The sequence below is a fragment of the Bufo bufo genome, chromosome 1 (genome assembly GCF_905171765.1).
Source record: "Bufo bufo chromosome 1, aBufBuf1.1, whole genome shotgun sequence".
Lineage (NCBI taxonomy): Eukaryota > Metazoa > Chordata > Amphibia > Anura > Bufonidae > Bufo > Bufo bufo.
In genome coordinates this window covers 44,706,821-44,732,103 of record NC_053389.1, presented here as the reverse complement: position 1 = coordinate 44,732,103, position 25,283 = coordinate 44,706,821, and the positions used below count along the sequence as shown (strand labels likewise).

Here is a 25,283-nt window from a genome sequence, read left to right as displayed (position 1 = left end):
CTATTATTACACACAAAACCTGTCCTAATCACACAGGAGGACAAGTTACTTCACAACAGTAAACTAAAGAGCTGCCTCATCCTCCTCTCTGCTCTACTTGTCAGGGATTGTATTCCTAAATACAGTTTAATATGATCTTCAGCTGAATCTCTGTGGGAATGGAGACATGAGGAGACATGAAGTACAGAGAGAAGGGTGGGGGTAATGAGCAGCAGTTCTTGTATGCAGTCTCCATTACCACAGTCTGTCCTGTCCATCCTCTCTGTCGTTCATGTCTCCTCATGAACTCCATTCCCACAGAGATTCAGCTGAAGATCTTAAGTAGGAGAGGAGGATGAGGCAGCTCTTTAGCTTATAAAGTTAATAAACAAAATGTCCAGCTCACCATGTATCCTTTATCCTCCGTGCACGGAACGAGCCAGGTAAGTTCTCCAGATATGAACAGCAGAAAAAAATTCCAGCACTATTGAAGATTCTGTTGCTCTTTAGCTTAGGGTTCTGAAGTAACTTGTCCTGCTGTGTGATTAGGACAGGTTTTTAGTGCACTAATAGGACCGCGGCCATTTTATTTCTCCTAATGATTGCTCACTAGACAGAATGAGCCATTATAACTAACGAAAGGTATTTGGGAATATGTTTATAATAAAGTAATATTTAGGTATTTTCATTTTCTTAATTCTTGGAGAACCCCTTTAACAACGATGTAGCTATTGATAACAGTGGACTCTGTGGCTCACTGCTTAGAGCTTCTGCCTCCTGTATAGAAGGTTCTGGATTAAAGACCTGGCAGTGATAATCTAAAAAAGGAGACTGAATGAAAGTTAAATACATAATCCCCGGGGATACCTCCCCCCTTCATTGTCATAACACCAATTTCATATATGGAGAGTGGGACACCTAATACTGACCTCCTGCCTCCATCAATGGCTAGGCCATTTACCTGTCAGATGACAACCCTCATTTATCAATAAAGCTCATATCTATAACAGCAGAATGAAGACTGTTCCCAACACAAGAGAAACTTTAATGTTTTTCAAAAATCAGATACCTTTTATTGTACACAATTTTTTTTTTATAGGAAATTTGGCAGATATAAAAGTGTATGGTGGGGGGAGAGGCAGCGCTGAGCAGGGGCAGTTCAGTCACATGTTCCTCATTGCAACAAAATAGTAAACAATCACGATAATCTGAATGATAATTCCAATGACAAGAGCGGAGATATTCAGATTGAAGGCTGTGCGGGAATTTCTGGCGGCGGCTTCGTAGTCATAAGCGTCAATGTCGCCTCTTGTCTGCAAAAGATAGAGAGAAAGAAATGTCCAAATAAGAAATGTGAGGGAAGGCAGCATAACATGGCCCAGAACCCAGTGCTCCCAGTGTAGATACATCAGCTCATCCACTTGTTACAATGTTTCATTCTCAGTCAAATATTCAGAAGTTTTTAGAGGGGAACTCCCCTCTCCTCATTGTAAAGTCTTGGTGCTCTTTGCATCCACAGGAGCACAGCTCAGCAGGAGAGAAGACAAAGCTAACTCTGTCCCATCAGATTTTCAGAAGTTCCTAATGCTATAACATTGCAAAAGGGCAATACCCCTGTTACCTATATACTTGTTTTATAATTACCTGAGAACAATGGATCGGACATTTGAAATCCGACATGACCGATGCTTATCACTAGAGATGAGTGAAGTATTGGAAAATTTGATTCAGCTGCTTTTCCAAATTTTACAAAAAAATTGCTTTGTGACAAATTACTTCATCACAAAGTGCATTTCTTTGTAAGTAGTGAGTGCAATAATGTGTGTGCCTCCTATATACAAGAATATAACTACTATAATACTGCCTCCTATATACAAGAATATAACTACTATAATACTGCCTCCTATGTACAAGAATATAACTACTATAATACTGCCTCCTATGTACAAGAATATAACTACTATAATACTGCTCCTATGTCCAAGAATATATCTACTATAATACTGCCTCCTATGTACAAGAATATAACTACTATAATACTGCCTCCTATATACAAGAATATAACTACTATAATACTGCTCCTATGTACAAGAATATAAATACTATAATACTGCTTCTATGTACAAGAATATAGCTACTATAATACTGCTCCTATGTACAAGAATATAACTACTATAATACTGCTCCTATATACAAGAATATAACTACTATAATACTGCCTCCTATGTACAAGAATATAACTACTATAATACTGCCTCCTATGTACAAGAATATAACTACTATAATACTGCTTCTATGTACAAGAATATAACTACTATAATACTGCTCCTATGTACAAGAATATAACTGCTATAATACTGCTCCTATGTACAAGAATATAACTACTATAATACTGCTCCTATGTGCAAGAATATAACTACTATAATACTGCTCCTATGTACAAGAATACAACTACTATAATACTGCCTCCTATGTACAAGAATATAACTACTATAATACTGCTCCTATGTACAAGAATATAACTACTATAATACTGCTCCTATGTACAAGAATATAACTACTATAATACTGCCTCCTATGTACAAGAATATAACTACTATAATACTGCTCCTATGTACAAAAATATAACTACTATAATACTGCCTCCTATGTACCAGAATATAACTACTATAATACTGCTCCTATGTACAAGAATATAACTACTATAATACTGTTCCTATGTACAAGAATATAACTACTATAATACTGCCTCCTACGTACAAGAATATAACTACTATAATACTGCCTCCTATGTACAAGAATATAACTACTATAATACTGTTCCTATGTACAAGAATATAACTACTATAATACTGCTCCTATGTACAAGAATATAACTACTATAATACTGCCTCCTATGTACAAGAATATAACTACTATAATACTGCCTCCTATGTACAAGACTATAACTACTATAATACTGCTCCTATGTACAAGACTATAACTACTATAATACTGCTCCTATGTACAAGAATATAACTACTATAATACTGCCTACTATGTACAAGAATATAACTACTATAATACTGCTCCTATATACAAGAATATAACTACTATAATACTGCCTCCTATGTACAAGAATATAACTACTATAATACTGCCTCCTATGTACAAGAATATAACTACTATAATACTGCCTCCTATGTACAAGAATATGACTACTATAATACTGCCCTTATAGATATGACTATTGGGGTGGTTAGGTTTGTTGTGGTCTGTACTTCACTATCCTGTTGTTCATATGTGGTAGATTTATATTTCTGCAGATGATTTCCTCCTCTATATGTATATTTCAGGTTTATATTGTTCTGCTCATTTTTGCTTCTTGTGTCATTTACCCCTGAAGTTCTTATTAATATCCTAGAAACAGAAATTAAGATGGGGAAACGAAACTGAGCGGAAGCGTTGGGGATCAGGTACATGTTGACATTTTCCAGATTGAATCATTTTGGCATCTACCTTAGATGTGTTCTGGCTTGTTTTTTAGCAGAGCAAGTTATTACCTTTCATTTCCATTATTCCAGAGAAATAAATAAAAATTTAATTGAAGAGTTTCTAAGAAGGGAGAGAAGATGAACATGTTCCTTCATGTAAACTTCTATCTATCTATCTATCTATCTATCTATCTATCTACCTCATATCTATCTCTCTGTCTGTCCATCTATCCATCAATCCATCCATCCACCTTTTTGATTATCTATCTTCTGAGGTCTAAATTAACTTATGGGCTAGGGTTCTGATTGATAGCTCCTACTTGACAGCAGTTTGATAAATCTCCCCCACAGTGTATGTCAGTTTTTTGTGGTTTAGAGGCCTTGTAAAAATGAATGTGGCTAGATGCCAGTTATACACTGTACACATATGGTTAGTCCAAGAGGGAAGTTGTACTTAAAGGGGAAATCCACCCAAAATTGCCTTTCTGAAATACAAAAATCTGTTCAAAAATCACATCAAGCCCGAAAAAATGTCGCAATTCTGCAAATTATAAAAGTAGAATAAGTAACATAAGGTCTAAAAACCCAAAAAGTTCTAAACTAATTTTAAAGTAAAAGCGCAAAATATTCAATAATCATAAAAATTGTGTCAAAGATAAAAAAAAAAATAGACTGCGGCTTAAGCCACGTAATATCTGCGACACTAACTGTACCAGAATTGTGGTGTATTGGTATCCATGTGCATAAGCTGGAAATCGAACAAAAAACAAAACAAAACGTATTCTTTACATTTTATAAAAAAAAATTTTTAAACCCAGCGCCTCGGTAGTGAGCTTCTTACATACCTTGCAAGAAAAGATACAGTAATGACAGGAATTCCATAAACTATAAAAAGCTGCTCAAAAATAAAGTATTCTCCCCTGTGCAAATTCTTTGCCTATTTCACACCCCAAAGTATGTAGTTTAAATGTAAAATAATATATGTGACCCCTTCATCACACCCTAAAATTAATATAAACCTTTCTAAACGAATACAGACCAGACCTGCCTAACAACTACGGACCCCAGGTTATTTGTAACAGCTATGGTGGTCTACAGTGGTTGAGGGCTTTTCACATAACACCCTAAGTGGTCATAGGTGGTTTAAGGGTGAGCACCTAATATTTCTGGGGGGTTAAGAAGGTCAAGGTAAATAAAGGTCTAAAATAAGGGGGAAAAAGCACTAGGGATTTTCTTGTACATAGGAGCAGTATTATAGTAGTTATATTCTTGTACATAGGAGCAGTATTATAGTAGTTATATTCTTGTACATAGGAGCAGTATTATAGTAGTTATATTCTTGTACATAGGAGGCAGTATTATAGTAGTTATATTCTTGTACATAGGGGCAGTATTATAGTAGTTATATTCTTATACATAGGAGCAGTATATAGTAGTTATATTCTTGTACATAGGAGGCAGTATTATAGTAGTTATATTCTTGTACATAGGAGGCAGTATTATAGTAGTTATATTCTTGTACATAGGAGGCAGTATTATAGTAGTTATATTCTTGTACATAGGAGCAGTATTATAGTAGTTATATTCTTGTACATAGGAGCAGTATTATAGTAGTTATATTCTTGTACATAGGAGGCAGTATTATAGTAGTTATATTCTTGTACATAGGAGCAGTATTATAGTAGTTATATTCTTGTACATAGGAGCAGTATTATAGTAGTTATATTCTTGTACATAGGAGCAGTATTATAGTAGTTATACTCTTGTACATAGGAGCAGTATTATAGTAGTTATATTCTTGTACATAGGAGCAGTATTATAGTAGTTTTTTAAAATTATATCAAATATACCATATGGAGAACCCCATAAAAAATATCAAAAACACAGACAGAATGGCAATTTTTGCCTGCAAAATTTTTGGCCTGCGGCAATTTTTGCCTGCACCTCCTAAAAATATGTAATAAAAGGCGCTCAAAAAGTCATATAGACCCCAAAATTGTACTAGTAAAAATTACAGCCCATTCTGCAAAAAACCAAGCTCTCAGACATTTACATTCACAGAAAAAAATAAAAATAATGGGTCTTCGATTTGGCAATGCAAAAAAAAAAATGTTTATTAAAAAGGGATTTTATGATATAAAAGCGGTAGAACATGAAGAAACAATACAAATTTGGCATCACCATAACCGTAGAAAAATTATCATATCAAATATACCACATGGAGAACCCCATAAAAAAAAAAAAAAGACAGAATTTCAATATTAGCCCACTTCACCTAATAAAAAAGTAAATAAAAAAGCAATCGAAAATGGTACCATTAAAAACTACCACCTGTCCCCACACAGCTTAGTCAACAAATAAATAAAAATGTTATGGCCCTTAAAATCTATTTCAGCAAATTCCATGTTAGAAAATGCAGATGCCGTTCCTTTCATTTTGAATTCTGCTATCTACTCATACAGCAGTTTACAACCACTTATGGGGTGTTGCCGTATTTAGGAAAAATTGGGTAAGAAATTGTGGGGTGCATTTTCTCCTGTTATCCCTTGTTAGAATGAAAAATTTGGGCCTAAAGCAACTTTTTCTTGTAAAAAATATAATTTTTAGTTTTCATAGCCAAGTGTTTCTAAATATTATGAAACACCTGTGAGGTCAAAGTGGTCAGTACACCCCCCAATAAATTATTTGAGGGGTGTCGTTTCCAAAATGGGGTAAATTTTTTTGGGTTTCTCTAGGGGTGCCTTAGTGTGCCTTTAAATGACACGATACCCAAAAACCATTCCTGCAAAATCTGCTCTCCAAAAACCATATGTTGCGTCTTTTCCTTCTGAGACCTGCCGTGAGCCCATACAGCTGTTTACGAACATAAATGGGGTGTTTTTGTTAACTGCAGAATCAGGGTAATAAATATTGAGGTTTGTTTTGCTGTTAACCCTTGCTGTGTTATATGATAAATTGGAATAAAATTAAAAATCCACACAAATGGGGAATTATAGGGAATATAGGGAATTTAAAGTAAAAACTATCTAATGAGGTATCTGTGACGCTTCGTGATCTCAGCAAAACAAATAAATCTCGAATGCATCCTGTTCTAAAATGACAAAAGTCCTCTCATTCACACAAAGAGTTAAAACTTTCAGTTACAGCTCACAGAGCAGAGGTAAATTAGCAAATCCTTGCCAAAGAATCTTCCTGACCCCATGCCGGGTCATACATCCATCAATCTGTATATTGTCTTGAAAAACCCCCCATAAAAGTGCCCTCTCTATAGTCTGAGCGGCCCCAGCACAGCAAGGGGTCCTAACACCCTAAACCTGTTCAGAAACTTCAGAGAAGAATGACACATCCTTATCACACAGCTGGTTGGTACAAGAAGGAAGATGACCTGAAAGTCACCTCCAATCCATAGATTTCATATTTCATGGGTTAGGAAAATACGGAATGAACAATCTCTTCCGAAATGGTTGAGGTTATTCTAACACACCTTCCAGGACATCCACAAGCAAATCGGAGATTCCCGCTTCGAGATATAAAGGTTCTCAGGCACACGGTATTGTCTTCCAGTCATATTTAGTATCAGAGGATTCGTAAAGTTCTACTGATTATAAATATGAACTCTATTTCTTAATTTGACCTACGGGTACTGAGAAACTGGCAAAGCAAGGATGCTGCCAGATTTCCTCTATCTGGGGCAAGAATTGCCCCCTGTTCCAATTACACAAGGCTGGACTTGTGCGTGTCATAGCCACTCCCAGCTACAGAGTGGGTAAGACACAGTGACCCACTCAGGTCCGGGTCCTTCATCTACCATCTGAAGTCGAATAACATCACGACCGCCCGCTGGACACGGGCTCCCCGCCATCTTAAATTATTCCTTGCAAAGACTTTATCTTTTACTGGACTCTACCACGGTAATTCTGAATTTGCAGACATTCTATTCACTTTTTATCTCTAACTTATTTCTATCCAATCAATCTGTTCGACTGGCAGGTATATTTACCTGTCAGTTTTAATGTATATTTCTGTGTATAGTTTTTATAATAAAAAAAACGATTTAATCGTTCTTGTTTTGCCCTTGTTACTTAATTATCTGGTCTATGCTAAGAGCTCTGTCCTCAGAAGGGACATACAGTACTACCGCATTGTCTTATTTTTAAACATTGTTGATTTGCTATCTAGGTTGCAAATAACCGTTTCTTCCCTTTAGGAATAGCTACCCGGGGTCTCTTCGCTCAGATTCAATACGAAGAGTGGTGGCAGCAAATTAAGTTGATTTCCCGCGCAAAATCGATAGTTTTATTTTAACTATTGTACATAATCGCGATTCTATCATGTATGGGCACACCAACCAATCTTAAACGTTTACTGTGCTCACAGTGGATTCGCCTCCAGAAGTCTCTAGTGGACGAGACCTGTATGGCAGCTGTGGCATAGTACAACGAGATTGGCGGGTGGTTGTCACAGTATCACTTTCTGCCTTTAATGCGTAGAAATTCAAATTTAGAAAATTGAAATTTTTTCCAAATCTTCTGTCAATTTTGGATTTTTTATAATATAGAGGTAAACATATAGACTTAAATTTAACCCTAACATCAAGTACGAGATTTCACGAGAATACTATCTCAGAATGGCTTGGATGAATAAAAGCATTCCAAACTTATTAGCGCATAAAATGACACATGTCAGATTTCTAAAATTCAATTATCATAACAATCGTGACGGTTAAAAAAAAACTAGATAAAAAAATAAGCTGAGGTTTCAGCCACGTCTGCGGCAGTAACTGTCCCATAATTTTGATGTATAGATGCCCATATGGCTGGAAATCCACAAAAAAATGTATTTATCACATTTTATTATTTTTTTTTTTATTCAGCCACTCGTTAGTGAGCTCCTTGCGTACCTTGCAAGAAAAGACAATGGCAGCAATTCCAAGGGGCCAGCAGCAACACAGACAATTCAGGATGGACCAGCAGAGGTAATCCTTGTACTGGGGCCGGGTTGATGCCACCTGCCCATTCACCACCACCACATTGGTTGAGGTTGGTTGGCTGATGAGGATCTGTTGGACACTGTGATCTGGCCCCGGTGGGAAATAAGCCGGGTATGGAGAGGGCTGCATGACTGGAGGTCCAGGGCTGTATGCAGGAGGTTGATCCCCTAGTTTGCTGGGGTAGGGCTCCTGGAAGGATGTGTTCTCCATAGTTGTGTGAGACTCTGAGTTCCTCCTTGTCAGCAAGCCAGCCCCACATGTCAGGACCCGCCTCACCAGAACATATTACCAATTCATTATCTTACAGACATGACCAATTTACGATGGAAATTAATTTATTTTTATCTCTTCATAGTCCCATCACTGCTGAAGTGTTCACTACAAGGCACAGACAGGGACAACAGGTGACAGGACGGACAGGAGAGAGGGAAGGAAAGTGTCATTTTATCCCATCACAATTTTGGTTTACAAAATAAATTTTCACAAAGAGTGAATATAGCAGTCACAGGAGGACCAATGTAGTCATACAAGTGTCTTGAGCAACAAGATTTAGCTTTAGTAAGAGGAAGCTACTCATGAAAACAAACATCAAAAAGGCACTGTATGCAGGACAGCCAGCAGCAGTGTCCACTATGCTAACTAGTTATATGACCCTTCTCATTCGTCTCTGCTCTTCTGCTGTAAGGCACCTGACCTCTCTGACCTGGAATAACCATTATAATAATGACTATTATGTACAAGCATATAACTACTATAATACTGCTCCAATGTGCAAGATTTAAACTTTTATAATACTGCCTCCTATGCAAAAGAATATAACTATTATAATACTGCTCGTATGTACAAGAATATAACGACTATAATACCGAGCCTTTGTACAAGTGTATAAGTACTATAATACTCCTCCTATGTACAGGAATATAACTACTATAATACTGCCTCCTATGTACAAGAATAAAACTACTATAATACTGCTCCTATGTACAAGAATATAACTACTATAATACTGCTCCTATGTACAAGAGTATAACTACTATAATACTGCCTCCTATGTACAAGAATATAACTACTATAATACTGCTCCTATGTACAAGAATATAACTACTATAATACTACCTCCTATGTACAAAAATATAACTAGTATAATACTACCTCCTATGTGCAAGAATATAACTACTATAATACTGCTCCTATGTACAAGAATATAACTACTATAATACTGCCTCCTATGTACAAGAATATAACTGCTATAATACTGCCTCCTATGTACAAGAATATAACTACTATAATACTGCCTCCTATGTACAAGAATATAACTACTATAATACTGCCTCCTATGTACAAGGACCTAACTACTATAATACTGCTCCTATGTACAAGACTATAACTACTATAATACTGATCCTATGTACAAGAATATAACTACTATAATACTGCTCCTATGTACAAGAATATAACTACTATAATACTGCTCCTATGTACAAGAATATGTCTACTATAATACTGCTCCTATGTACAAGAATATAACTACTATAATACTGCTCCTATGTACAAGAATATAACTACTATAATACTGCTCCTATGTGCAATAATATAACTACTATAATACTGCTCCTATGTACAAGAATATAACTACTATAATACTGCTCATATGTACAAGAATATAACTACTATAATACTGCTCCTATGTACAAGAATATAACTACTATAATACTGTTCCTATGTACAAGAATATAACTACTATAATACTGCTCCTATGTACAAGAATATAACTACTATAATACTGCTCCTATGTACAAGAATATAACTACTATAATACTGCCTCCTATGTACAAGAATATAACTACTATAATACTGCCTCCTATGTACAAGGACCTAACTACTATAATACTGCTCCTATGTACAAGAATATAACTACTATAATACTGCTCTTATGTACAAGAATATAACTACTATAATACTGCTTCCTATGTACAAGAATATAACTACTATAATACTGCTTCCTATGTACAAGAATATAACTACTATAATACTGCCTCCTATGTACAAGAATATAACTACTATAATACTGCTCCTATGTACAAGAATATAACTACTATAATACTGCCTCCTATGTACAAGAATATAACTACTATAATACTGCTCCTATGTACAAGTATATAACTACTATAATACTGCTCCTATGTACAAGTATATAACTACTATAATACTACTCCTATGTACAATAATATAACTACTATCATACTGCTCCTATGTACAAAAATACAACTACTATAATACTGCCTCCTATGTACAAGAATATAACTACTATAATACTGCCTCCTATGTACAAGAATATAACTACTATAATACTGCTCCTATGTACAAGTATATAACTACTATAATACTGCTCCTATGTACAAGTATATAACTACTATAATACTACTCCTATGTACAATAATATAACTACTATCATACTGCTCCTATGTACAAAAATACAACTACTATAATACTGCCTCCTATGTACAAGAATATAACTACTATAATACTACCTCCTATGTACAAGAATATAACTACTATAATACTGCTCCTATGTACAAGAATATAACTACTATAATACTGCTCCTATGTACAAGAATATAACTACTATAATACTGCTTCCTATGTACAAGAATATAACTACTATATTACTGCTCCTATGTACAAGAATATAACTACTATAATACTGCCTCCTATGTACAAGAATATAACTACTATAATACTGCTCCTATGTACAAGGGTATAACTATTATAATACTAGCATTAGACAATAGGGGTGGTAAGGTTTGATGTGGTCTGTACTTCACTATCCTGTTGTTCATATGGGGTAGATTTTTATTTCTGCAGCTGATTTCCTCCTCTATATGTATATTTGAGGTTGGTCTTGTCCTTTACCCTGAGCAACAGAAATTAAGATCTGGAAATGAAACTGAGCTCCTAATAAACCAGGAAGCATCGGGAATCAGGTACACATAGAAACATAGAATGTGTCGGCAGATAAGAACCATTTGGCCCATCTAGTCTGCCCAATATACTGAATACTATGAATTGCCCCTGGCCCTATCTTATATGAAGGATGGCCTTATGCCTATCCCATGCATGCTTAATCTCTTTCACTGTATTTGCAGCTACCACTTCTGCAGGAAGGCTACACGTACTCAATGTTCATAAAACTTGTGACAAAGTAAAAAAAAATATATATATATATATATATAAAAAAAAAAAAGCTGTGGCTTTATCTGCGATTTATACGCCAGTGTTAATCTTTCTGCACTGCTGGTGGATGCTCCAAAGTTATGTAGAGGGGCACAGAGGGCATTACTACTAAAAAGGGGGCACAGAGGGCATTACTACTACAAAGGGGGCACAAAGGGCAATACTACTAAAAAGGGGGCACAGAGGACATTACTACTGCAAAGGGGGCACAGAGGGCATTACTACTACAAAGGGGGCACAGAAGGCAATAGTACTGCAAAGGGGACACATGTAAGTGAGCTTCTTACATACCGTGCAGGAAAAGGTAATGACACCAATTCCATAAAATTGACCCTGCTCAAAAATCATATACATAAAGTTTTCACCCCTCCTTGAGTATGCTGTGCAAATTTTTTGACAATATTGCAATATGTCAGGCTTTCGCCACGTGATATATGCGGCAGTAACTGTCCCACAATTTTGGTGTATAGATGCACACATGGCTGGAAATCACAAAAAACATGTATTTTTTCCATTTTATTTTTTTAAATTCAGCATCTCGTCAGTGAGCTCCTTACGTACCTTGCAAGAAAAGACAATGGCAGCAATTCCAATGGGCCAGCAGCAGCACAGACAGTTCAGGATGGACCAGCAGAGGTAATCCTTGTACTGGGGCCGGGTTGATGCCACCTGCCCATTCACCACCACCACATTGGTTGAGGTTGGTTGACAGATGAGGGTCTGTTGGACACTGTGATGTGGCCCCGGTGAGTAATAAGCCGGGTATGGAGAGGGCTGCATGACTGGAGGTCCAGGGCTGTATGCAGGAGGTTGGTCCCCTGGTTTGCTGGGGTAGGGCTCCTGGAAGTATGTGTTGTCCATAGTTGTGTGAGGCTCTGAGCTCCTCAGCAGAAGTTATGAGACAGTAAAGTGAACCCTTATGTAGAAAAGGGTCGGCACTGCTGGAATAGACGCGGTGCACGAGTCAGTGGGGAGACGTCCCAATACTTGCAATAAAGAAGGAAGGACCAGCACTCGCGATGATGATGAATGTTGCGTTTATGTCATAAACGCAACATTCATCATCATCGCGAGTGCTGGTCCTTCCTTCTTTATTGCAAGTAAAGTGAACCCGTCACTCCTCCTTGTCAGCAAGCCAGCCCCACATCCCAGGACCCGCCTCACCAGAACATATCACCAATTCATTATCTTACACACACAACCAATTCACGATGGAAATTAAGTTATTTTTAACTCTTCATAGCCCCATCACTGCTGAAGTGTTCACTACAAGGCACAGACAGGGACAACAGGTGACAGGACTTGGACAGGAGAGAGGGAAGGAAAGTGTCATTTTATCCCATCACAATTTTGGTTCACAAAAGTAATTTTCACAAAGAGTCACAGGAGGACCAGTGCAGTCATACAAGTGTCTTGAGCAAGATGATTTAGCAATGATTTAGTAAGAGGAAGCTGCTCATGAAGATAAAAATCAAAAAGGTACTGTATGCAGGACAGCCAGCAAGAGTGTCCACTATGCTAACTAGTTATATGACCCTTCTCATTCTGCTCTTCTGCTGTAAGGCACCTGACCTCTCTGACCTAAAACAACCATTATAATAATGACTATTATGCACAAGAATATAACCACTATAATACTGCCTCCTATGTACAAGACTATAAGTACTATAATACTGCTCCTATGTACAAGAATATAACTGCTATAATACTGCTCCTATGTACAAGAATATAACTACTATAATACTGCTCCTATGTACAAGAATATAACTACTATAATACTGCTCCTATGTACAAGAATATAACTACTATAATACTGCTCCTATGTACAAGAATATAACTACTATAATACTGCTACTATGTACAAGAATAGAACTGCTATAATACTGCTCATATGTACAAGAATAGAACTACTATAATACTGCCTCCTATGTACAAGAATATAACTGCTATAATACTGCTCCTATGTACAAAAATATAACTTCAATAATACTGCTCCTATGTACAAGAATATAACTACTATAATACTGCCTCCTATGTACAAGAATATATCTACTATAATACTGCTCCTATGTATAAGAATATAACTACTGTAATACTGCCTCCTATGTACAAGAATATAACTACTATAATACTGCCTCCTATGTACAAGAATATAACTACTATAATACTGCCTCCTATGTACAATAATATATCTACTATAATACTGCTCCTATGTACAGGAATATAACTACTATAATACTGCTCCTATGTACAAGAATATAACTGCTATAATACTGCTCCTATGTACTAGAATTTAACTACTGTAATACTGCCTCCTATGTACAAGAATATAACTACTGTAATACTGCCTCCTATGTACAAGAATATAACTACTATAATACTGCCTCCTATGTACAAGAATATAACTACTATAATACTGCCTCCTATGTACAAGAATATAACTACTATAATACTGCTCATATGTACAAGAATATAACTACTATAATACTGCTCCTATGTACAAGAATATAACTACTATAATACTGCTCCTATGTACAAGAATATAACTACTATAATACTGCTCCTATGTACAAGAATATAACTACTATAATACTGCTCCTATGTACAAGAATATAACTACTATAATACTGCTCCTATGTACAAGAGTATAACTACTATAATACTGCTCCTATGTACAAGAATATAACTACTATAATACTGCCCCTATGTACAAGAATATAACTACTATAATACTGCTCCTATGTACAAGAATATAACTACTGTATCCGTTGCTTTCCAGACTAGATGTCCTTCTGCTCTGGGCCGACAGGCCTCCTCTGTCTTTACTATGGCCTCTATTGTAGTTGCCTCATTGAATGCCAAGGGTCTGAACGAGCCATGTAAGCGGTCTCAGGTGCTCTCATTGTTACAGAAAGATGATGTTTCGATTGCATTTCTTCAAGAAACTCATTTTAAGACGGGAAAACTCCCGAAACTGTCCTCAAAAGTATTCTCACAATGGTTTCACAGCTCATATGTCTCGGCTTGCAGGGGTGTCAGCGTGGCCATCCACAAGCGTCTGCCCTTTAAACACTCCGCTGTACTTGTGGATACAGACGGTCGCTTCTTGTTCGTTAAAGGGCACATCGCTGACACACCTGTCACCCTGGCTAACATTTATGCCCCTAATAGGGGTCAGATCCCCTGGCTCGTTCGAACTCTTGCTCAATTATCAGCTTTTAGTGAGGGTATGCTTATACTAGGATGTGACTTTAATGTGACCCTGGAGCCTGACCTTGACTCGTCCTCCCAGAGATCCGAGTTATCCCACAAACTTCTACGCCGTCTGAAGACTGCGCTGAAGAAACTGCGGGTTAAAGATGTTTGGCGCACTATGCATTCCTCTAGTCGGGATTACACGTTCTATTCCAATGCAAAAAAGTCCTTCCATAGGCTGGATTACATATTTCTATCCTCCCCCCATATTTCTCAGGTGGTAGATACGAGGATTGGTAACATCACGCTGTCTGACCACGCTCCAGTATTTCTCCGGGTGTCTATGACCGCTCTTCCTAAAAGGGAAAGAATATGGCGTCTTAATGACACCTTGATCTCTGACCCCGCTAATGCAACTAAAATCTCCCAGATTATGTCTGAATTCTTCTCTCTTAATGGGGCGTGCGACCCCCCTCCCTCTCCCTCAATTCTGTGGGAAACCCATAAAGCAGTAGTTAGAGGAGAACTAATAGCCCTGGGCTCGCATGTTAAAAGACTGCGCTCCAAGGCTGTGGACGACCTGTTGTCCCGCATAGCAAGTCTAGAATTGACTCATAAGAAAACCCAGGCTCAGGCTGTGGCTGCTGAATTGGTGGAGGCCAGGACGGAACTGAAAAACCTGTTTAATGCTAAATCTGCGAAACTTATATTCCGCTCCAAGTTTAAAGCTTATGCCCATGGGAACAAGGGGAATAAACTGATGTCTGCCATGGCTAAGCAACGCCACGCGGATTCATTTATCCCTGCAATTTTAGATGCAAAAGGCAACAAGCATAAATCGACCCATGACATAGCAAAAGCTTTCAGCGCTTTTTACGCTGATCTTTATAACCTTCCCACCCCAGACCGTCGTGGTTCCACTTCGGTTGAGCAGGCCACAGATGAGTTCCTATCAACTCTACAGCTCCCCTCCATTAGCCCCCTCCAAGCCTCTCAGCTAGTCGCCCCTGTGTCAAGAGAAGAGAATGACAAGGTCCTATCCTCCATACCATCAGGTAAGAGTCCAGGTCCAGATGGACTTCCCATATCGTATTATAAGGCCTTCAGGGACATTTTAACCCCTCATTTTCAGACACTCTGTAACTTTCTTCTGTCTGGAGGATCTCTACCCCCCCAAACATTAGAAGCTCACATAACTAAAATCCACAAAGAAAACAAAGACCCCCTCCAGTGTGGCAGTTATCGCCCTATCTTACTGCTAAATGCGGATGTTAAGTGGTGGGCCAAAATATTAGCGCAGCGTATTCAGCTGATCCTGCCGGATCTTATTGATAGCGAGCAAGTAGGATTTGTGCGGGGCAGACAGGGCTGTGAGAACACGATACGCCTGCTCCATCTTATGGACTGGGCTAGAAGCTCATCCACACCTTTGGCCTTGTTGAGCACGGACGCAGAGAAGGCCTTCGACAGTGTTGGTTGGCATTATATGTTGCGGGCCCTGTCGAGGTTTGGTTTTCCAGACTCGTTCATATCTGCGATCTTTACTCTGTACTCAGCCCCGTCTGCCAAACTCAAAATAAATGGTACGCTTTCCCCCTCCTTTTCCATCTCTAATGGGACGAGGCAGGGATGTCATCTTTCACCGTCCTTATTCGTCATAGTGATGGAGACTTTGCTGTGTAAGATCCGGCAGGATCCTGCTGTTAGGGGCCTTACCATTAATTCTCAGACCCACTTGACAGCCGCATTTGCTGATGACCTACTTATAATGACATCTAATCCCGAAGCATCCTTCCCTAGGCATTTGTCTCTTTTTGAGGAGTTTGGCTATGTTTCTAACTTTAAAATCAATTATAGTAAGTCAGTGGCCCTTAATATCACCTGTCCGGACTCAGTGAAAGAGGCCCTTCAGAGAACTACCCCCTTTCACTGGGCCACAAAAGACATAGTATTTTTAGGAGTACACGTCCCGGCTCAAGCAAAGGACTTGTTTGCTCTTAATTATGCCCCCTTACTCTCATCAGTTAGGAAACATTTGCATTCTATTAAACTTCCGTTCATCTCTTGGTGTGGAAAGAGTAACTACCTCAAGACATTTATAGCCCCTAAATTTCTGTACCTACTTCAGGTTTTGCCTATTTGGCTGCCGCACTCATTTTTTGTCGACATTCGCCGAGTTTTTCTCTCTTTTTGTGGGGTAATAAACCCTCCAGAATTGCATATTCGGTGTTGACCAGAGAGAAGAGGTTTGGCAGTTTTGGTCTGCTTGACATGCCCTCCTACTATGCAGCCTTTCAATTATTCCGAGGTCTATCTCTCCTCAATAACGCCTATAGTGCTCCATATATGCGTCTAGAGCGCTCTCTGCTTTCCACCAAAATGAAGCGGATCCTTTGGGGGCTTTCCCCCTGTTCTCCAGGTAGTTCCTCCTTATCACCCCTTTTGAAGAGCCTATTGGTTGAATGGGCCAAGCAATTTAAAGCCAAGGTGCTTACATTTCCAATACCAGGCACTCCACTCTCCTCCTTGCAGTTTTACATTCACCGGGAAGCTAAGAAGCCTTCAGGCATTTGGCCTCTATTAGCTGAGATTCCGTTAAGTGAGATCCGGACCCCAGATGGGAACCTGGATTGGACCCTAGTCTTGAATGACCCCAAAATCAAAAACGCCCCTTTCCTCCAGGGATTTGCCCTGCTGAAGGATATTAAGTTGATCAATCTACCACCCCCAACTACCTCTAGCCCTCCCTCTTGGTTGGATAAAAGGCTATCAGACACTCGTAGGATCCCCAAACCATACACTGCGTGCAGAATTATTAGGCAAATGAGTATTTTGACCACATCATCCTCTTTATGCATGTTGTCTTACTCCAAGCTGTATAGGCTCGAAAGCCTACTACCAATTAAGCATATTAGGTGATGTGCATCTCTGTAATGAGAAGGGGTGTGGTCTAATGACATCAACACCCTATATTAGGTGTGCATAATTATTAGGCAAAATGGGTCAAAAGAAGGACTTGACAGGCTCAGAAAAGTCAAAAATAGTGAGATATCTTGCAGAGGGATGCAGCACTCTTAAAATTGCAAAGCTTCTGAAGCGTGATCATCGAACAATCAAGCGTTTTATTCAAAATAGTCAACAGGGTCGCAAGAAGCGTGTGGAAAAACCAAGGCGCAAAATAACTGCCCATGAACTGAGAAAAGTCAAGCGTGCAGCTGGCCAACTTGCCACCAGTTTGGCCATATTTCAGAGCTGCAACATCACTGGAGTGCCCAAAAGCACAAGGTGTGCAATACTCAGAGACATGGCCAAGGTAAGAAAGGCTGAAAGACGACCACCACTGAACAAGACACACAAGCTGAAACGTCAAGACTGGGCCAAGAAATATCTCAAGACTGATTTTTCTAAGGTTTTATGGACTGATGAAATGAGTGTGAGTCTTGATGGGCCAGATGGATGGGCCCGTGGCTGGATTGGTAAAGGGCAGAGAGCTCCAGTCCGACTCAGACGCCAGCAAGTTGGAGGTGGAGTACTGGTTTGGGTTGGTATCATCAAAGATGAGCTTGTGGGGCCTTTTCGGGTTGAGGATGGAGTCAAGCTCAACTCCCAGTCCTACTGCCAGTTTCTGGAAGACACCTTCTTCAAGCAGTGGTACAGGAAGAAGTCTGCATCCTTCAAGAAAAACATGATTTTCATGCAGGACAATGCTCCATCACACGCGTCCAAGTACTCCACAGCGTGGCTGGCAAGAAAGGGTATAAAAGAAGAAAATCTAATGACATGGCCTCCTTGTTCACCTGATCTGAACCCCATTGAGAACCTGTGGTCCATCATCAAATGTGAGATTTACAAGGAGGGAAAACAGTACACCTCTCTGAACAGTGTCTGGGAGGCTGTGGTTGCTGCTGCACGCAATGTTGATGGTGAACAGATCAAAACACTGACAGAATCCATGGATGGCAGGCTTTTGAGTGTCCTTGCAAAGAAAGGTGGCTATATTGGTCACTGATTTGTTTTTGTTTTGTTTTTGAATGTCAGAAATGTATATTTGTGAATGTTGAGATGTTATATTGGTTTCACTGGTAAAAATAAATAATTGAAATGGGTATATATTTGTTTTTTGTTAAGTGGCCTAATAATTATGCACAGTAATAGTCACCTGCACACACAGATATCCCCCTAAAATAGCTAAAACTAAAAACAAACTAAAAACTACTTCCAAAAATATTCAGCTTTGATATTAATGAGTTTTTTGGGTTCATTGAGAACATGGTTGTTGTTCAATAATAAAATTAATCCTCAAAAATACAACTTGCCTAATAATTCTGCACTCCCTGTATATAAATCCCCTGTCTACCATATATAAAGAATTACTCTCATCCTCCCCTCCTGAGCTACACTTTCTCAATTCGTGGGAAAGGGAACTGTCCATCCGCCTTTCAGAACCGGAAAGGGCTTTTGTCCTCTCACACTCCCACGGCTTTAGCCGCTGTATTAGGATACAAGAGAACTCATATAAGCTGCTTACAAGATGGTACAAATCCCCGGAGTTTCTGCATAGGCTTAATGCAGACATTCCAAGTGAGTGTTGGAGGTGTAAAAAGGATACAGGCTCCCTGTCACACATTTGGTGGCATTGTGAGAGGATCAAGGCTTTCTGGTCAAACATAGAAGCATTGATCAATGTGGTATGTGTTACGCAGGTTAAACTAGATCCCAAACTGATCTTACTTTGGTGCCCCAATGATTTGCTGTCTCCCTGTAGATCTGATCTTCCCACTATGCTTATTACGGCGGCGAGACTGCTGATTCTGCTGCTTTGGAAAGAGACTGAACCTCCTACTGTTTCGATGTGGAGAGACAAGGTGGATCAGATCTATAGATTTGAAGAACTGGCCCATTGGGAATCCTACACACGTTCCTGCTTTCTTAAAATCTGGTCACCTTGGAAGAATTATAGAAGGTTTACTTGACGGAGTTGGAAAAACTCTTAACATCCCCCCCCCCCCCCGTCCCCTCCCTACCCCTTCTTTCCTCCCCTTTGTTTTATTATTTTTTTGTCTGTTACATTTTTGGCTTCATATTAGACACCATATGATGCACTGATATGTAATAATTGTCACTTCCATAGAAGGTTTGTAATAATACCTTTTCATCAATACTACGATGGTATGTGATTGTAAGATGTACTTTATTCTTTGAATAAAAAGAAATTTGGTTAAGAATATAACTACTGTAATACTGCCTCCTATGTACAAGAATATAACTACTATAATACTGCCTCCTATGTACAAGAATATAACTACTGTAATACTGCCTCCTATGTACAAGAATATAACTACTATAATACTGCTCCTATGTACAAGAATATAACTAATATAATACTGCTCCTATGTACAAGAATATAACTACTGTAATACTACCTCCTATGTACAAGAATATAACTACTGTAATACTGCCTCCTATGTACAAGAATATAACTACTATAATACTGCTCCTATGTACAAGAATATAACTACTATAATACTGCTCCTATGTACAAGGATATAACTACTATAATACTACTCCTATGTACAAGAATATAACTACTATAATACTGCCTCCTATGTACAAGAATATAACTACTATAATACTGCCTCCTATGTACAAGAATATAACTACTATAATACTGCTCCTATGTACAAGAATATAACTACTATAATACTGCTCCTATGTACAGGAATATAACTACTATAATACTGCTCCTATGTATAAGAATATAACTACTATAATACTACCTCCTATGTACAAGAATATAACTACTATAATACTGCCTCCTATGTACAAGAATATAACTACAATAATACTGCCTCCTATATACAAGAATATAACTACTATAATACTGCTCCTATGTATAAGAATATAACTACTATAATACTACCTCCTATGTACAAGAATATAACTACTGTAATACTGCCTCCTATGTACAAGAATATAACTACTGTAATACTGCCTACTATGTACAAGAATATAACTACTGTAATTCTGCTCCTATGTACAAGAATATAACTACTATAATACTGCTCCTATATACAAGAATATAACTACTATAATTACTGCCTCCTATGTACAAGAATATAACTACTGTAATACTGCCTCCTATGTACAAGAATATAAGTACTATAATACTGCCTCCTATGTACAAGACAATAACTACTATAATACTGCCTCCTATGTACAAGAATATAACTACTGTAATACTGCCTCCTATGTACAAGAATATAATTGCTATAATACTGCCCTTATAGATATGACTATCGGGGTGGTGAGGTTTGTTGTGGTCTGTACTTCATTATCCTGTTCATATGTGGTAGATTTATATTTCTGCAGATGATTTCCTCCTCTATATGTATATTTCATGTTTATATTGTTCTGCTCATTTTTGCTTCTTGTGTCATTTACCCCTGAAGTTCTTATTAATATCCGAGAAACAGAAATTAAGATGGGGAAACGAAACTGAGCTCCTAATAGACCAGGAACCGTCGGGGATCAGATACATGTTGACATTTTCCAGATTGAATCATTTTGGCATCTACCTTAGATGTGTTCTGGCTTGTTTTTTAGCAGAGCAAGTTATTACCTTTCATTTCCATTATTCCAGAGAGATAAATGAAAGTTTCTAAGAAGGGAAAGAATATGAGCATGTTCCTTCATGTAAACTTTATTTTGTCTGTCTGTCTGTCCATCAATCCATCCACCTTTTTGATTATCTATCTTCTGAGGTCTGAATTAACTTATGGGCTAGGGTTCTGATTAATAGCTCCTACTTGACAGCAGTTTGATAAATCTCCCCCACAGTGTATGTCAGTTTTTTGTGGTTTAGAGGCCTTGTAAAAATGAATGTGGCTAGATGCCAGTTATACACTGTACACATATGGTTAGTCCAAGAGAGAAGTTGTACTTTAAGGAGAAATCCACCCAAAATTGCCTTTCTGAAATATAAAGATCTGTTCAAAAATCACATCAAGCCCGAAAAAAATTCTGCAAATTATAAAAGTAGAATAAGTAACATAAGGTCTAAAAACCAAAAAAGTTCTAAACTAATTTTAAAGTAAAAGCGCAAAATATTCAATAATCATATAAATTGTGTCAAAGATTTTTTTTTTAAATAGACTGCGGCTTAAGCCACGTAATATCTGCAACAGTAACTGTACCAGAATTGTGGTGTATAGGTATCCATGTGCATAAGCTGGAAATAAAACAAAAAAACAAAACAAAACACGTATTCTTTACATTTTATTTAAAAAAAATTTTTAAACCCAGCGCCTCGGTAGTGAGCTTCTTACATACCTTGCAAGAAAAGATACAGTAATGACAGGAATTCCATAAACTATAAAAAGCTGCTCAAAAATAAAGTATTCTCCCCTGTGCAAATTCTTTGCCTATTTCACACCCCAAAGTATGTAATTTAAATGTAAAATAATATGTGACCCCTTCATCACACCCTAAAATGAATATAGACCTTTCTAAATCAAAACAGACCAGACCTGCCTAACAACTACGGACCCCAGGTCAATTGCAATAGCTATGGTGGTCTACAGTGGTTGAGGGGTTTTCACCTAACACCCTAAGTGGTCATAGGTGGTTTAAGGGTGAGCACCTAATATTTCTGGGGAATTAAGAAGGTCAAGGTAAAAAAAGGTCTAAAATAAGGGGAAAAAAGCACTAGGGATTGTAAAACCTATGGAACGATGATAGGTTCATTGTAGAAAGAAAAATATTGGAAAAAAATATATATATAAATAAATATATCTCATATATATAAAAATGTATTTCTGTCTGTCTGTCTGGACGCTCTTTATGCGCGACCAAACAACTGGACCGATCTTCACCAAATTTGGCACAGAGGTACATCAGGTGTCCGGGAAGGTTTTAGACCGGGTCTCAGCTCTCTAGGACGTACCGTTCCTGATATATTCCAAAAAAATGAGCCTCCCCAGTACAAGCCTGCAAGTCTTTCTCTTCAAATCCCAACTGCCATAAACACAGTTTTTCTCCAGCTTTCCATAACAACCCAGCCATTTATCTTTACTGCTTAAAAGGGCGGGTACTGTGGAGGTCACTGTTTTTAAAGAGGCGGGCACAGTGAAGGTCAATGTTTTTAAAGGGGCGGGTACAGTGGAGGTAACGGTTATTAAAGGGGCGGGCACAGTGGAGGTCGCTGTTATTAAATGGGCGGGCACTGTGGAGGTCACTGTTTTTAAAGGGGCGAGCTCTATGAAGGTCCCTGTCAAAGTGGCGGTCACTGTGAAAGTCACTGTTAACCTCCTCAGGACCGCCGTACGCAGGATTGCGTCTTTGCGGCGGGCCTGCTCTTCTGGGTGGACGCGCCGGTGCGTCCTCTCCCGAGACGCGAGATTTCCTGCGCGCGTTCACAGGATCGGAAGGTAAGCGAGTGGATCTCCAGCCTGCCAGCGGCGTTCGTTCGCTGGCAGCCTGGAGATGGGATTTTTTTAACCCCTAACAGGTATATTAGACGCTGTTTTGATAACAGCGTCTAATATACCTGCTACCTGGTCCTCTGGTGGTCCCTTTTGTTTGGATCGACCACCAGAGGACACAGATAGCTCAGCAATATGTAGCACCAAGCACCACACTACACTACACCCCCCCCTGTCACTTATTAACCCCTTATTAGCCCCTGATCGCCCCTGATCACCCCAGATCACCCCATATAGACTCCCTGATCACCCCCCTGTCATTGATTACCCCCCTGTCATTGATCACCCCCCTGTAAAGCTCCATTCAGACGTCCGCATGATTTTTACGGATCCACTGATAGATGGATCGGATCCGCAAAACGCATACGGACGTCTGAATGGAGCCTTGCAAGGCGTGATCAATGACTGTGGTGATCACCCCATATAGACTCCCTGATCACCCCCCTGTCATTGATTACCCCCCTGTCATTGATCACCCCCCTGTAAAGCGCCATTCAGACGTCCGCATGATTTTTACGGATCCACTGATAGATGGATCAGATCCGCAAAACGCATACGGACGTCTGAATGAAGCCTTACAGGGGAGTGATCAATGACAGGGGGCTGATCAATGACTGTGGTGATCACCCCATATAGACTCCCTGATCACCCCCCTGTCATTGATTACCCCCCTGTAAAGCTCCATTCAGACGTCCGCATGATTTTTATGGATCCACTGATAGATGGATCGGATCCGCAAAACGCATACGGACGTCTGAATGGAGCCTTACAGGGGCGTGATCAATGACTGTGGTGATCACCCCATATAGACTCCCTGATCACCCCCCTGTCATTGATCACCCCCCTGTAAAGCTCCATTCAGACGTCCGCATGATTTTTACGGATCCACTGATAGATGGATCCGATCCGCAAAACACATACAGGCGTCTCCCTGGAGCCTTCCAGGGGGGGTGATCACACCATATAGACTCCCTGATCACCCCCCTGTCATTGATCACCCCCCTCTAAAGCTCCATTCAGACGTCCGCATGATTTTTACGGATCCACTGATAGATGGATCGGAGCCGCAAAACACATACAGGCGTCTCCCTGGAGCCTTCCAGGGGGGGTGATCACCCCATATAGACTCCCTGATCACCCCACTGTCATTGATCACCCCCCCTGTCATTGATCACCCCCCTGTCATTGATCATCCCCTGTAAGGCTGCATTCAGATGTCCGTATGATTTTTACGGATCCACGGATACATGGATCAGATCCGCAAAACACATACGGACATCTGAATGGAGCCTTATAGGGGGGTGATCAATGACAGGGGGGTGATCACCCCATATAGACTCCCTGATCACCCCCCTGTCATTGATCACCCCCCTGTCATTGATCACCCCTCTGTAAGGCTCCATTCAGACATTTTTTTGGCCCAAGTTAGCGGAAATTATTATTTTTTTCTTACAAAGTCTCATATTCCACTAACTTGTGTCAAAAAATTAAATCTCACATGAACTCACCATACCCCTCACGGAATCCAAATGCGTAAAAATTTTTAGACATTTATATTCCAGACTTCTTCTCACGCTTTAGGGCCCCTAGAATGCCAGGGCAGTATAAATACCCCACATGTGACCCCATTTCGGAAAGAAGACACCCCCAGGTATTCCGTGAGGGGCATATTGAGTCCATGAAAGATTGAAATTTTTGTCCCAAGTTAGCGGAAAGGGAGACTTTGTGAGAAAAAAATAAATAAAAACAATTTCCGCTAACTTGTGCCAAAAAAAAAAAAATTCTATGAACTCGCCATGCCCCTCATTGAATACCTTGGGGTGTCTTCTTTCCAAAATGGGGTCACATGTGGGGTATTTATACTGCCCTGGCATTTTAGGGGCCCTAAAGCGTGAGAAGAAGTCTGGGATCCAAATGTCTAAAAATGCCCTC

General features: G+C 39.1%; 1 protein-coding gene across 1 annotated transcript; it reads right to left on the bottom strand.

The window, feature by feature from the left end:
• Positions 1 to 998: 998 nt before the first annotated feature.
• LOC120993937 (transmembrane protein 233-like) lies at positions 999 to 8,652 on the bottom strand. The gene is made up of 2 exons (XM_040422402.1): positions 8,353 to 8,652; positions 999 to 1,292 (listed from the first exon to the last, which is right to left on the bottom strand). Exons 1-2 carry the CDS (start codon positions 8,650 to 8,652, stop codon positions 1,143 to 1,145), a joined length of 450 nt encoding a protein of 149 aa, XP_040278336.1. The 3' UTR covers positions 999 to 1,142.
• Between the last annotated feature and the right edge of the window lie 16,631 nt (positions 8,653 to 25,283).

What these genes read in the sequence shown, in the direction of transcription:
- LOC120993937 (XM_040422402.1), bottom strand. Translation starts at nt 8,652, where the DNA reads ATGGAGAACACATCCTTCCAGGAGCCCTACCCCAGCAAACTAGGGGAT. An exon ending in CCATTGTCTTTTCTTGCAAG is followed by an intron (nt 1,293 to 8,352) that starts GTACGCAAGGAG and finishes TATCTTTTGCAG; the next exon opens with ACAAGAGGCGACATTGACGC.